This window comes from Chlamydotis macqueenii, chromosome 19, assembly GCF_036417535.1.
Source record: "Chlamydotis macqueenii isolate bChlMac1 chromosome 19, bChlMac1.mat, whole genome shotgun sequence".
In the NCBI taxonomy this organism is placed as follows: domain Eukaryota; kingdom Metazoa; phylum Chordata; class Aves; order Otidiformes; family Otididae; genus Chlamydotis; species Chlamydotis macqueenii.
Genome location: NC_141574.1, coordinates 1132251 through 1145323, shown reverse-complemented (window position 1 = coordinate 1145323; position 13073 = coordinate 1132251). Strand labels below are relative to the sequence as shown.

The following is a 13073-nucleotide window of genomic DNA, read 5'->3' as shown; positions in this document are numbered from 1 at the left end:
AGCACACTGGAAGAACTTAACCCTGACTTTTCACATACGGTCAATGAGCAAATACGTAACTCACCAGAAAAGCACTTTGATACCTTGAGCTATCTTTAATAACTTAAAAAAAAAAAAGTTATTTTCCACTTCATAATAAAAAAACCTGCTTTTAATTAAGCTGTTAGGTAGAACTCTTACTCACTTGAATCAAATCAGGTAACTTACAGAAAAATAGGTTTTTTTAAAAAAATATTTTTGCCTGTCACTATTCTTTATAACACACTCTGTTAGAATAATTATGCATAAAGATGGATAGCATGCAGGATCTGTGCTATTTGTTCTGTAGCCATTAACACCGAAGTATTGCACAGAACGTGCACTGAGACGCTTCCCTTCAAGAAGCAGCCTGGATCTATCCAGAGAAGATAAACATCACGCTCTGCCCGATCAGAAATGGCCTAAAGATTTAAAGCTGAAAAGAGTTCTAGCAGGTCTTAATTTCATATTCTTTTATTCCAGCTCACGATCTGAATACCCACTCCGAAGCAGTACTCGACAGAGCACTAACAATTCAGGACACTCACAGGAACGCTAGTTCAGGCACAGCGGATCGGCTGCCAGCAGCGCGGTTGTGAAACCACATCCTCAACCAGGCGCAGCTCCTAAATTAAAACGCGGTCCTTCAAATCAGATATTTACTATATTTGTCAGCAAGGGTGAGGCATATAAAAATAATGAAAAGGACAGGGACAGTAACAGTGAATTCATTCGGCCAACTCAAAACAGTGAAAGGAGTAAGGGATGAGGAAAAGCAGAGTTCTCCCTATTTAAATCAACAGCAACTATTATGCAGGAGTTTCTCTCCCCAACAATTTGACTTTAGACATAAAAATCGGTAGATGCTAGCTATTAGTCATTCTGTTTATTTCACTTTAAGAGCTGGGTATTTTTTTTTATACAATCCTATGGCAGATCTTCGTTTTCCAGGTCACTTCCAGCCTGTCCATTATTGTTTGTTCTGGATACGTCCTTGCAACTGAAATAGGAATCGTGACTTGAAAAACGCTATTTGAATGGAAGACTCCTCACTTTTGTTAAAAAATCCCAAAAAACAGTATCTCCATTTTTCTTGTATTGCTTTAACTATCTTTATTTTTAAAATGTATACGAAGAGTTATGAACTGCTTTGCAGACGCACCTTTCTAAACCGTTAGCCACAGCCCAAACCAGATGCAATACCTGCTGAAGTTGAGGCGCGCTTGGACACTAAGTGCTCTATACAATCCAGATTTGTCCTTGTGCAGGACGACATTATGCATATTAATTTTACGAATACCGTGTCTTTCCATGACCTACTTGATTCATGTCCTTTCAGTCAGTCAGAACAATCACAAAATGAATAATTTTGCTTCGCCAACATACCCACAAGCTACAAATCAACATCAAGGAGGTCTGGTCTCCAGGATTTCAAAAGCACTTGGGGAGAACACAGGAGATTCAGAAAGCGCTAAGAGATTCAGAAAATTCTCTTGTTCATTTTACGTAAAACCTCTAGCCTAGGAACTGATAAAATTAAGAAAGATGGATTGCAAGCGGTCTGGGAATGAATGATATACTCTCTTCCTTCTTCCATAGAGCTTACCTGCAAGATATTCTCCCTCCAAAGCACAGATCTAAGTAAATGAGCCAATAAGAATTAACAGAAACATCCAAAGAAAAGTTATATAGCTGTATGAGAACAGCCCTTTTGACAATGCTTTTTTTTCTGCTTACTATGTAATCTCTGGGGGAGAAAAAGCTCTTATTCGGGGCTTTCAAATGGTTTCATATCGGTTGTCAAGGGCCTTTAAGAAGGAAGGCAGGTGGAAGTCAAAACGGAACTCTGTTAAAAGACAGAAAGACATATACTTCTGTTCAGAAGTTAGTGCCCTGTGAGCTGCACTCCAGACAGAAGTGCCATACCCAAATGAAAAGGGATCAAACTGGCATGTGGTAGAACTTTTCCTGCATTTCCCATAACTGTAGTAAGTCTTCACCTATTAATTAGGAACCAAAACAGTTAAAAGAGAAATAAAACTGTTTCCAGGTAACCAAAGTCCACTGACCCAGGCCACACGCTAGACTCTCTACTTCCTAATCCACTACCAGATTGGCTTGCACATCCCATCGCAGCGCTCAACAAGCGCTAGCACTGATCTCAGCAATTAATTCACGTGGAGAATTTCTGAAAATTCCCACTACCTTTATGGAGTAAGTTTTGCTATTCATAGACAAATATTCTTCAACAGTTAGAAGAATTTATATTCAATAAAATCATAAAATGCATTATCTGAAATTAAAACCCCTATGTGCACTTTCAAGAGAGAAGGGAAAGTCAGTAGCTTTTCAGAAAAAAAACTAATAATGTAGATCAAAGCCAGAAGAACTACTTGACCATCAGTTCAAACCATCCTAGTGTCATTGCTCCCACTAACAAAGGCTCTATTCCAACACTACATTTAGCTCACAAAATGAAGAAAACTATAAGAGCACTGCCTGCTGGTGTCAGAATTATGAAGAAATACATCGCCATGAAATCAGGAATAGATTTAGGATTAAGATTTGGAATAGCACCATTCCAAAATGACAAGGAAACTAAAACACCAGTTCCTCCACTGAGCAACTTTTTTTTTTTGCACCTATTAAAATGTAATTACATATGAAAGAGAATCAGGGCAAGAAAATCCTTCTCTAGAGTCCAAGGATTCCTACATTTCCCAATATATTTTACTCTTCCACTAAATTTCATGTAAGAGTTCTTGAACAGAACACTCTGAATTTATTTTTTCAAATTACACATAAATACCATCATAGCATGTTCTAAGAAAATTAAAGAAATAAGAGAAGATAATTTATCAAAGTTCATATTCTACAAAATGATTCTGCTATAACAATTCTGGTGTTATATCTGACATCATAAACAGCATCAAAATTCCACTCACACACGTATGCCTCCAAGCCTTTATAAAAAAACACCGCATCAGGAAATTAAAGAATGACACTACTAGGACATACTGATTCTGCTACAGGCCTCATGATTAAAGCTCAAATTCTTACTAAGCACTTTTAACCACTGCGCATGGCCACGCTCCAAAGTCAGCCATAGCCACAGAAGTTATTTCATACCCCGGCTGATATAAGCCTACCTTCCTTTATCCATCACTCTCACATCACAGAAGAAGGTACAGCTTTAAATACTAAAACGAAGCCCGGATCGTTGCGGTGTTCGGTGTATTGGACAGCCGCGCACTTTGGCAAAAGGCTGCATTCACCGAATGCCGTTTGCCTGGTCTCCTGTTCCCTCTTCCATGAAGTGCTGCGCACTCGCGTGCTCCGGCGCCGTACGTGCACCACGTCGTACGCACTCACACGTTACACACCTGAGTTCAGCTGAACACAATTGTCATTTCCGCCACGATTACTGAAACTCCCAGATGAGTTTGCTCTTTTCCAGATTACTCCTACAATGCAATGGATGGAGCTCTAGTGATTTCCACACTGATGCAGAATTTATTTTCTACAACTACAAGCTCTTCTGAGTACAGATCCTATTTTTTACATTACTTCTCATATTCCAGAAGGATTTTAAAAACTAAATTGCCCCTGTATCATCTCATTCTCTGTCCCAAGGACTTTCATTTTTCAACAAATTCAACAAAGCAGCCAGTTCTATTCTCAGAAAATCTCCAGAGTTAGAAAATAAGCACTGAAATCAGACTAACAGAAATCTAAACACAGCAAAGGTATGAGGAACAAAGGTAGAAGAAAATTAATTTATTCTTTGTCTCAGTTGAAATTCTATTTGGACCAGGTAGAACAGTCCTATAACCTTGCTACCAGCAAGTAAGAACCATTGCTTCAGCACACCTTATACCAGGCGCTGTACGAGAACACAAGCGTTGGCAAGCAATTGTGAACACTGGAATGGGAACAGGGTGGCCACCACAGTCAGCACGGAGAACCTTTGTCAGACCAAGCAGAATACAGATGCGAACCGATGCGTGCAAGCCAGCTGCACACCCCACCCCACGAACTTATCCCCGGATCATGCAAGAAGACTGCAGCAGCCCCTATGTGCCATTTCAGTATTCAAAAATTCACATTTTGTGCAAAAAGAGGACTCAACGGCTCCACTGCAACTTTTCTTACTAAGAAACCAAAGGGACGCTGTGCTCAAGTAACTGCAACTTTCATATAAAAAAAAACCTGGGAGGTAGATCTTATTGGAACACAAAATCTAGTAATAAAGCTACTGTTCTGTATCTGCTTACAAACAACTCGGACAAACAGGACTTCAAAAGCTAACCCTCAAATGCAGAACAGATGGGTCTATGAAGCCTACAGAAAGAGTTTAAGCTAAAACACAGTATTATTCCTCCAAACATCTCCCTCCATCATGAAACTCAGGCATCTACGCTCAGCTTTGCAGCTTGAGCCAGCTTCTCAATTCTCTTCTTTTCTAACACTTATCTGACAGTTCTGTGTGGATTTTTTAAACACGCCAGTTTAAAAACCATTACCAATTATATTAACAAATTATTGTTCATTTTAATAAACACAAATTCAGTTTAAGTAAGCTGTATACAACTTTGAGCCAGCTTTTCTCATATGAAAAGCTGAACGTTACATATTCCAGACCAGAAGGCAGAACTTCCCAGAGGATTAAAGATACACGAGACCCAGACGCAACCATTACAAGTCATCAAAAACCACTTCAAACGTGTCCCAAAGGCTTCCTGCTACTTTACCTGCCCAGAGCTATTTTCACTCGCAATCCCATTGTTCCCCAAGAAATCCAGCAGCCTCCTGCAGCACGCACTTGTTCCCTGCCTTTATTTACTACCTGTTCAGATACAATGGGTAGCGTAAGAATGCTTACACCTTCACCCGCTTACAAACACTAGAGACATGTGTGGGTTTGGATCAGTGAAATCGACAATTTAAATATTTTTTTAGAAAAAGGTGAAAGAGTATGTGGGGCGAGAGGGGAAAAGGATATCTGAAATACATCTTCTGAAAAATCAGTATGAGGCTGTACCCAGTCACAAGCTGCTCCACTGCAGCATTTGCAGAACTGAGAGGAAAGAGAAAATACGGAATGCTACCCCGATCTGTATTATCAGCACACGGTTGTGTGTGGATACAAACACACCGAGATTCGCAGGTGCAGCAAAACAACATGCATTTCAAGTGACCTGTGAAATGCTGACCTTGGCATAATTTACAGCGAACTAATTTATACAAAATGGTCCTCGCCCAACTTTGAGAAAAAAAAAGTTAGCCACATTCCTTCCTGCTTGCATCATCTTACAAGACAATAATGAACAATCTAGTATACTACTAAGATAGAATTTCACCTAATTCCCAATGTCTAATTTAAATGTAAGAAGTTATTATATCCGTTTCATTTAATTCAGCACATTTGGGGAATAGTCATTTAAACGTTAACAGAATTTTTCTTTCCATGAGATTCAGAAAAAAAGAAAAAAAAACCCCAAACATATAAGCTTTGCAAAGTTTCCCATACTAAAAAAAACAACAATGGAGTAAGGTCATTGTTCTGCTATGTTTCCCCACAAACAGAGTCAGTATCCAATTTAGATAAAGCAATCCTTTTAAAAATACTGACATAGCGATTGAAGATAATCACCTGCAGGTCCTTGAACGGTCATGGTAAGCGTGAAACACAACACACTGCTCTGCAATGTGCCCATTGCCAGAACTGCCTCCTTCGCCTCAGGCATCCTCATCGTTTCCTCCAAGAAATAACTGGATAAAAACGACCTCGTCTCTTTCTTAGGAAATCACTGCCTATCTCCATCAGATGCCCCAGACAACAAACTCACTGAAGCATAATGCAGAAAGCGGAAACCCAAAAAAGCCAGGACGCAAGGCAGCGTTGATATCCAGAACGCTCTGCCCCGTACCCCCGGCCCGACCAAGGCTGCTCGCCGTGAAGAGGCTCTACCCAGTGAGCAACGAAAGGCAACATCGTTTTAAATGTCATCCCTAAGAAGCCAGGAAATGATAATAACATTTATATTACAGCTTCTCACGGAAAGTGTTTGCATACTGGAACTACAAAGAACTAAACAGTGGCAATTTTTCTAACTGGAAATTTCTGGTCACATTTTTCTGTGCCAGTCTACGTAGACAAAGCAGATGCATCACTTGAATGGAAAAGCTTCATATTTACCTCGACGGGTGAAGATGGTCAGCAACACGAAGCACAACAGTCACCGCAGACAGCCAAGTGCTCCAAACATCGTCAAAGGACTGTTTCTGACCATTTTATTCATTAAACTTTTTTTTGTGGCCCACTACTAAAAGCAAACTGCACTACACCAAAAATCAACACATCACGGATGTTTTTCACTCTTAAGGAAAACCCTGAGTTCTATTGATTAGTGTTGTCGTTGCCTCTTAGCCAGCTGTAATATCAGTACTTTAAAAGGCTCTTTGGATTTGTCTTGGATTTGCTTAGTTTTAATGTTTTGTGGGGATCTTCTCCGCGGATAACATTATTGGCGTGGATTACTCCTTCCAGAGCCTCTTTATCCAATTCTGGTGGATATTCTGTTCCATCTACCGGAGACGGCGCTTCCTGCTTACAGTTCTCCATTGACACTCAGCCACGTTCACAATCAGAGCTCCAGGATAAACTTTCAAGTCCTTCTGTATTTTTTTGATCAATAACAAAAAAGTCATTTTAGACTAGTACAAAATGTCAGGTGAAACAGTTTAAAACAAAGCAAACAATTGCTCACCTAAATGGCAGTTAACATGGGACATTTTCCTAACGTACGAGGACTCTCACCCACTAACAGGTGAGTTTCGAGGGGCTGGAAAAAGACCATGAGAAAAACAGCTTTAACCTAGAAAAAAAACCTCTCTCACACCAAAAGCCTTAAAGGGTTTCATCAAACACATTTTTATAATTCAGCTTTTTCTAAACTTTACATGCTTACCAGACTGAACTTTTGCATTATTATTTGCATTAACTATGCAAAACACCATCGTGGCTCACAGCGGTATCAGACATCAGAAGGGGAACTTATCCTGCCGTTATTCATACTTTTCTGAAGCTACATCATCTTTTTTTTTTTTTTCCCCCTAATATACACTCCAGCAATTTTGTCCAAAACAAATTATTTCTATTGCTTACTTGCTCAGCATGACACATTCCTTTAAAGTAACAGTTAGGAGATTACCAGTTTATCCTGGAAACGACTTTGCTGCTGCTGTGCTTAGCACCAGTACAGCGATAAAGCCCTCCTAAAATAGTTCTAGGGTCCAGGCAACAATCAATTGCATGCAATATTCTTTTGATTTTTATTTAGCAATGACTTTAGTGATTTCAAGCCTTTGAAGGCCAGGAATGAACGGCAGATTTAGGCTAAATTATTTCTGCCTTTAAAAGTTATGGCAGCCTGCACGTAATTCCTATCTCAACATCAACAGCCAAACTACCTGGAATGTTATACTGCTGTTGGACTTTCTGAATAAAACGTATTAGAAGCAAATACATCAAAAACCACACTGCAATTTGCAACTGTTTAAATCAGGACTTAAAAAATAAAATTAATATAGTTTTTTCTATTATCATTTGTAACAGATTTCCCACAGAGATGCCCTTTCTATGGTTTTGATAATAACAGAACAGATTGCCTGATTTCGCAACCCCTGATGAATGACAGTGACTCTTAAAAATCAGAGAGACGTACAAGACAAACACAATCCCCACACACCTTACAGAGTCACAGTTCTTATCCCACGGGAGTGGATACATCCCAACCAACAAGTCATTTCCATAAAATTTCAGCAGCAGTGTTAACAGCTCAAACTGGTAACAAAAATAATTGCTCCCTGTCTACCTCCAGAGAAGTGGCAGTTCCTCTTCACCGGCCTAGGAGCCCTGCGTGAAAACAGCACGAGCGCCTCTCGCAGAGGGGTTAAGGCTTCACCCCTCCCTCCAAAACCTACGAGCCTTGGCAGGCTCAATGGATATTTATTGTTATTACTACTACTATTAGTATTAGTATTATGAATCCCACCAGATGGCAGTAGCATGTCTGCCCAGCACAACAGAGAACACTTCTGCAAAGGACAGCTCCTTATTCTTAGAAAATACGCAAGACTTCAAAAAATCAGACAGACAATTTGAAACACAGGGCACAAACAGAATTTGCCACTGAAACTAAAATCTGGATTTTTTTAACGCATTAAAAATGCGCTAGCAGTGAATACTTGAGAGCAAATTGCCGTGTTTTCAGCAAATTAGGTACGCAACTTGGTCCGTGGCAATTTGCCAAACCCCAGTGCAGTTAAGCAAATCCACAGAACCTGGGGGAAGGCACCCACACATCTTGCCCTGCTTCAGCAGCTTCTCCCCTCCGCTTTCGTCACAGTTCAGAAACAGCAGGCTTTGGTATTGCATTAATACCACATCTTTACTGTATGCTAAAGCACAACACAAATGGATAAATACAGCAATTTAATGCCAATTGTTCAACAGATTCACACTTAGGTTAAGTTCACTTTAAAATCACAGAGTCAAAGGAGATGACGTGCCAAGGACAGCTGATTTCAAACGCAACAGTGACTAGATAAGCACGGATACAGCCTGTGCCTACCAACACCACCGGCGGCAATACAAGCCTGCAGGAGTTAATAATGAAAATGCTGAAGCACGACGCTTCGGCTCTCCATCAGGGACAGGCTCCAGCAGCACATTAGCTACCCCAAACCATCATAAAGTACCAGAGGAGTGAACTAATGACAAGTGCTAACAACTGCCAGGTCAAAACCCCTCTCAGTAAGCTAACGGCAAACTCAGTTCCACGCGCTACCGATTACTTATTTGACTAGCTGAACTTCACCGCAGGGCAAGTTGTGTCTTTCTAGACAATGCAACGACACAGCTGAGCAGCAAGACGAAAGACTGCTTCTTCAAATAGCCAGCCTGGCTGTAGAATAACAGCCATTTCCCTCAGAGGTACAGCTACGAACTTTTCAGTCATCTATTAGTCCAAGTACACGCTCAGAACGAGACACAGATAAGCAACAGAACCCTTACTCAAATCAGCTTAGGTCTTATGTTACCAAAAAGTCTGGTACACTTGTACCAAAGTATACGTTTCTCATGTCTTAAACTATAAATATCCAAATCGGTGTTTATGCTCAGTTGCATTATCTCACATGGCTACAATTAAATTACACAGGCATTCTTTTAAGTTTTGAAAGAAATGTACAATTCAGTGTCACTGTTGCTTACAGACTCTTACATTCAGTCTGCATCACTTGCAGAAGTTCGTCTGAAACGCCAAAAGCCTAACAGCGACCACTGAATTCAGACATATGTGAGCAAAGAGGAACTCACTGCAACCAACCACGGTCTCAGTCTGTGCAGCCTTACAGCTCCACCAAAGGAGACCTGACCTCCAGGCTTCTGCTTTTATTTTATTTAACACTCTCCCTCTTTTTTTTTTTTTTTAAAGCTGTTGTTATCCTGAAGCAAAAGCTGTAGTTACAACTCTGCAAGCATTGTCCCACCGGCAGCAGTTCCTGCTCCTGTGGACGCGGCTGCGTGGGCAGGGGTCTCGGGACGAGTGGACGCTTTTGGCACTGTTCTACCTGAGGTCAGCCAAGGGCAGACCCTTCTGCTTTCTGCACTTCTTTTCTTCCCCTCAGCGTACTTAATGACATTATATTTAAATATGCAAGCCTGACCTTTTATTCCACTGAATATTATAAAAGCAGATCTCTCTCTGCACCTTACTTTCCGGCAAATAAAACTGAGAAAATACAGACCTAGGAAATACACACAGGTATATTTTACACAGGTGAACAACATGCCTGGAGAAATTATAACAAGGTCTGATCTTACATAACAATCTAAATTTAAGCAAGCCTGTAACAATCAAGTTAAAAAAACTCCACACTTTATGAAAAATTCACAAACAGATGGAAATAATCTTTAGATAATTTTTTACAGCAGACTTCTTGTCAGTTTTCATTCTTTGATACCGATTTTTTTATACTGTACCACAGCAAGAACAGCAGTGCTAGCTGTACAACAGCACCCCTCTCACTTGGAAAACTTGGCATTTAAATTACCTCCCTTGGCCTTCTGAATTGAGGGACACAGGATCAACTGTAACGTTAAGCTACGCCTAGTTTGCACAGCTCACTCAGCCTTCTTAGAAAACGCTATTTCATTACAAACCCCGGTCTGGCTATGAGTGACCAGCTTCGAGGGCTGGGAGGAAGGAATAACGTGTCTTGCTGTTCTGAGGCCTGTCCTGCAAAGCACCTCGCCACCATATGCTGGCGTAGACTGCAGCCCCAGTCACGTAACGCTTCTGTCTCAGTAACATTACAGTGCGGACAGTGCCTAAAGCACAACTCCTCAGGCACCACAGAAAGTCTTCTCGATTGCGTGCTGCGGAAAGTTCAGCAGGAACACGACACAGTTGCACACTTCAAACTTTGTGATACAGGAAGCGTGCTGCAACTTGCTTGCTCTCAAAACCACCACCAAGGCATCTTTCATGTCTCTAATAAACATTTTAGAATATGGTAAACTGGCAACTCTTTATACAAAAAAAAAAAAGATAGAAAATCATGCCAGCTTTGCTTCAGTGATCCTGAAGTGCAATAATTACATCCATTATCTTAAGGTGTCCACAAAATACATTAGAAGAGACTGTGCTCCGCTGACAGAATCCTCTGAAGTAGCGGCTGGGGGAATAAAAGGACTGCAGGCAGTACTACGGTAAGGCAGAAAATCCCATTTACATTTATGAGAGGAGAGCAAAGTTCAGATATTCTGTTTCAGGTAGCACACAGCATACTACTGCGGGTCAAACACTCTCCTAGACAAAGATCTTGACAGGTGACTGAGGAAGGAAGACATTTTCATATGCTTTTAATTCCTACCTCTTAAGTCAGGTCAAAATATATATTCTAATGCTCATTTGTTAACCTGAAACTTTAGGAAGCGCAGCTTAGCTCACAACATGCATATTCTAATAAAACGCGTAGAAGGTATATAAACATGTTGCATTTGTCTCAAGAGACTGACGGTGTGGCCTGTTAGTCAGAGGTTGCTCTTCACCACTCTCAACCTCCTTCTGCCAACAAAAACAAGCGAGGACAACTTTCTAAGAACAGAGAAGAACAAGTGAAAAAAACGTGTAGTAAGCAGCTTTCTTGTATTCTGATTCAAATGACAGAAAGAAGAATGAATTATGATTTGGTACAAAATGAAAAGGAAAAATCGGTTCTTTTTTTTTTTTCTCTTTACTCACCAGACAACACCAAAGGCTCCATATCCGATAGGTCTGTCCGGCTCAATATCCAGTTGCTGTTGTGGATGTTGTGAGTGCTGATGATGGTGCGCTTTAACTGCAGCAGCTGCTGCAGCTTGTACCTGAGCTGGGGCTGCTGCAGCTGGTCCAGGGGCCTGACCCGGTGCCGGTGATGGGAAATATGGCTGCTGCTGCCCTGGGTTTAACATCGCCGCCGCCGCGGCCGCAGCTGCCGCGGCCGCAGCTGCCGAAGAGGCATGCTGCTGTACGGGATGTACCGCAGCCGCAGAGCCTGGATGCAAGTGATGTTGAGGGTGGTGGTGGTGATGGAGGTGAGGAGGAGGGAGGTGAGGAAGGTGGTGGTGATGGTGGTGGTGGTGACCTGCTGCTGCTGCAGACGTACCGCCATTGTAAGCCGCCATCATTTTTGCGCTGGCTGTTGTGCCACAAAGAGACATTCAAAAAAATGCCCTTTGGTTGGATAACAACTGGGTCAAGCTGTCATTTGGCCACAAAAATGAAATCTGCTACACTTTAAGAAAAGTTGGGTTTCATTACACACGGCACACCGTTAAAAACATCGAGCTCAACTGGCCTTATCTCTTCACGAAGCCAAACAATTTGGAGAATCTCTTCATGTGTGCGTGAGCCAGAGTGCACGAACCCTCTTCCCCCAAGAGTCCAGCTGTGGTTGGCTACTGAAACTCCATCCTTGGGCAACGGGGCTGGGTTTTGTTTGGTTTTTTCCTTCACTTTTTTTTTTTTAATAAAAAAAAAGAAGTAGAGCAATCAATCCCCCTTCCCTCCAGAAGGAGGATCTGGAGCCTCTCCCCCGGAACACCCTGAGAGGACTGACGAGCCTACCCCTTCCATTCCCACATCCTCTCCATTTATCTCCTCGGAACCTCCCTGCGCGCCCGGGCACCTCCTACATAGCTCCCTCCTTCCAGACACCTGCTCCCTCAAACACCAGGGAAAAAAAAAAAAAAAAAATTAAAAAAAAAAAAAAAACCAAACCACAAAACTTGGGAGTTTGCAACTTTTGCTTGAAGGCCTGAAACACACACAAGCACCCAAGAAAAAGTGAAGAGAGACGGAAGGAGCGAGGAGAGGAGGGGGAGGGCAAAAGGGGATGAAAAGCAGACAAAAATAGATGGAGGAAGAGAAAGGGACGGGGCAGAAAAGAAATGAAAGCAACGGGGGAACGAGAGGGAGACGGGCCGAGGGAGGAAGAATGGGAGCGGGCAAAGTGACAAACGGCTGACAGGGGGGAGCGCGGGGCCGGGGGAAAGGGGGCGAGGGCGGGATGCGATGGGGGCGGCGGGGGGCGGCGGCGGCGGCGCCCTGACAGCCGGACCCGGCGGCGGCGGGCAGCGCCTCCGCGGGGGGAGCGAGGGGGGGGCGCCGGCGGCTGCGGCCCCCGCTCCGGCGGGGCGGGGAGGAGCGGGGCCGGGTGGGGGGAGGGGGTCTGCGCTGCGTGCGTGCGGCAGGCAGAGGTGGGGGGCGGCGGGCTCTCAGGCCCCCGCCGCGCAGCGCCGCTCCGCCCCCCGGCCGCCGCCGCCGCCGCCTCGGCCGCCCGACCCGCCGCCGCCGCCGCCGCCACTCACCTCCTCACGGAGCCCCAGCGCGGAGCGCACAGCGGGCACGCGCACCCGGCCTGCCCTCCCCCCGCCGGCCCCCCCCCCCCGCCCCCATGCGGGGCGCGCGCCCGACACCCGCCCGCAGCCAATCGGACCCGGCCCA

At 43.3% G+C, this 13073-nt stretch overlaps 1 protein-coding gene across 2 annotated transcripts in view; it reads right to left on the bottom strand.

Moving 5' to 3' along the window:
* The window catches only part of NLK (nemo like kinase), a 62121-nt gene extending 49461 nt beyond the window's left edge, over positions 1–12660 (bottom strand). The window contains exon 1 of one of the 2 annotated variants that reach the window (XR_015260593.1): positions 11331–12660. Coding sequence is in view for 1 of the 2 variants with exons in the window: in XM_086762812.1 (XP_086618938.1) it covers positions 11331–11788 (458 nt within the window). In the remaining variant the exon portion in view is untranslated. The remainder of the gene's footprint in view (positions 1–11330) is intronic. The other variant, XM_086762812.1, reaches the window with a different exon arrangement.
* Between the last annotated feature and the right edge of the window lie 413 nt (positions 12661–13073).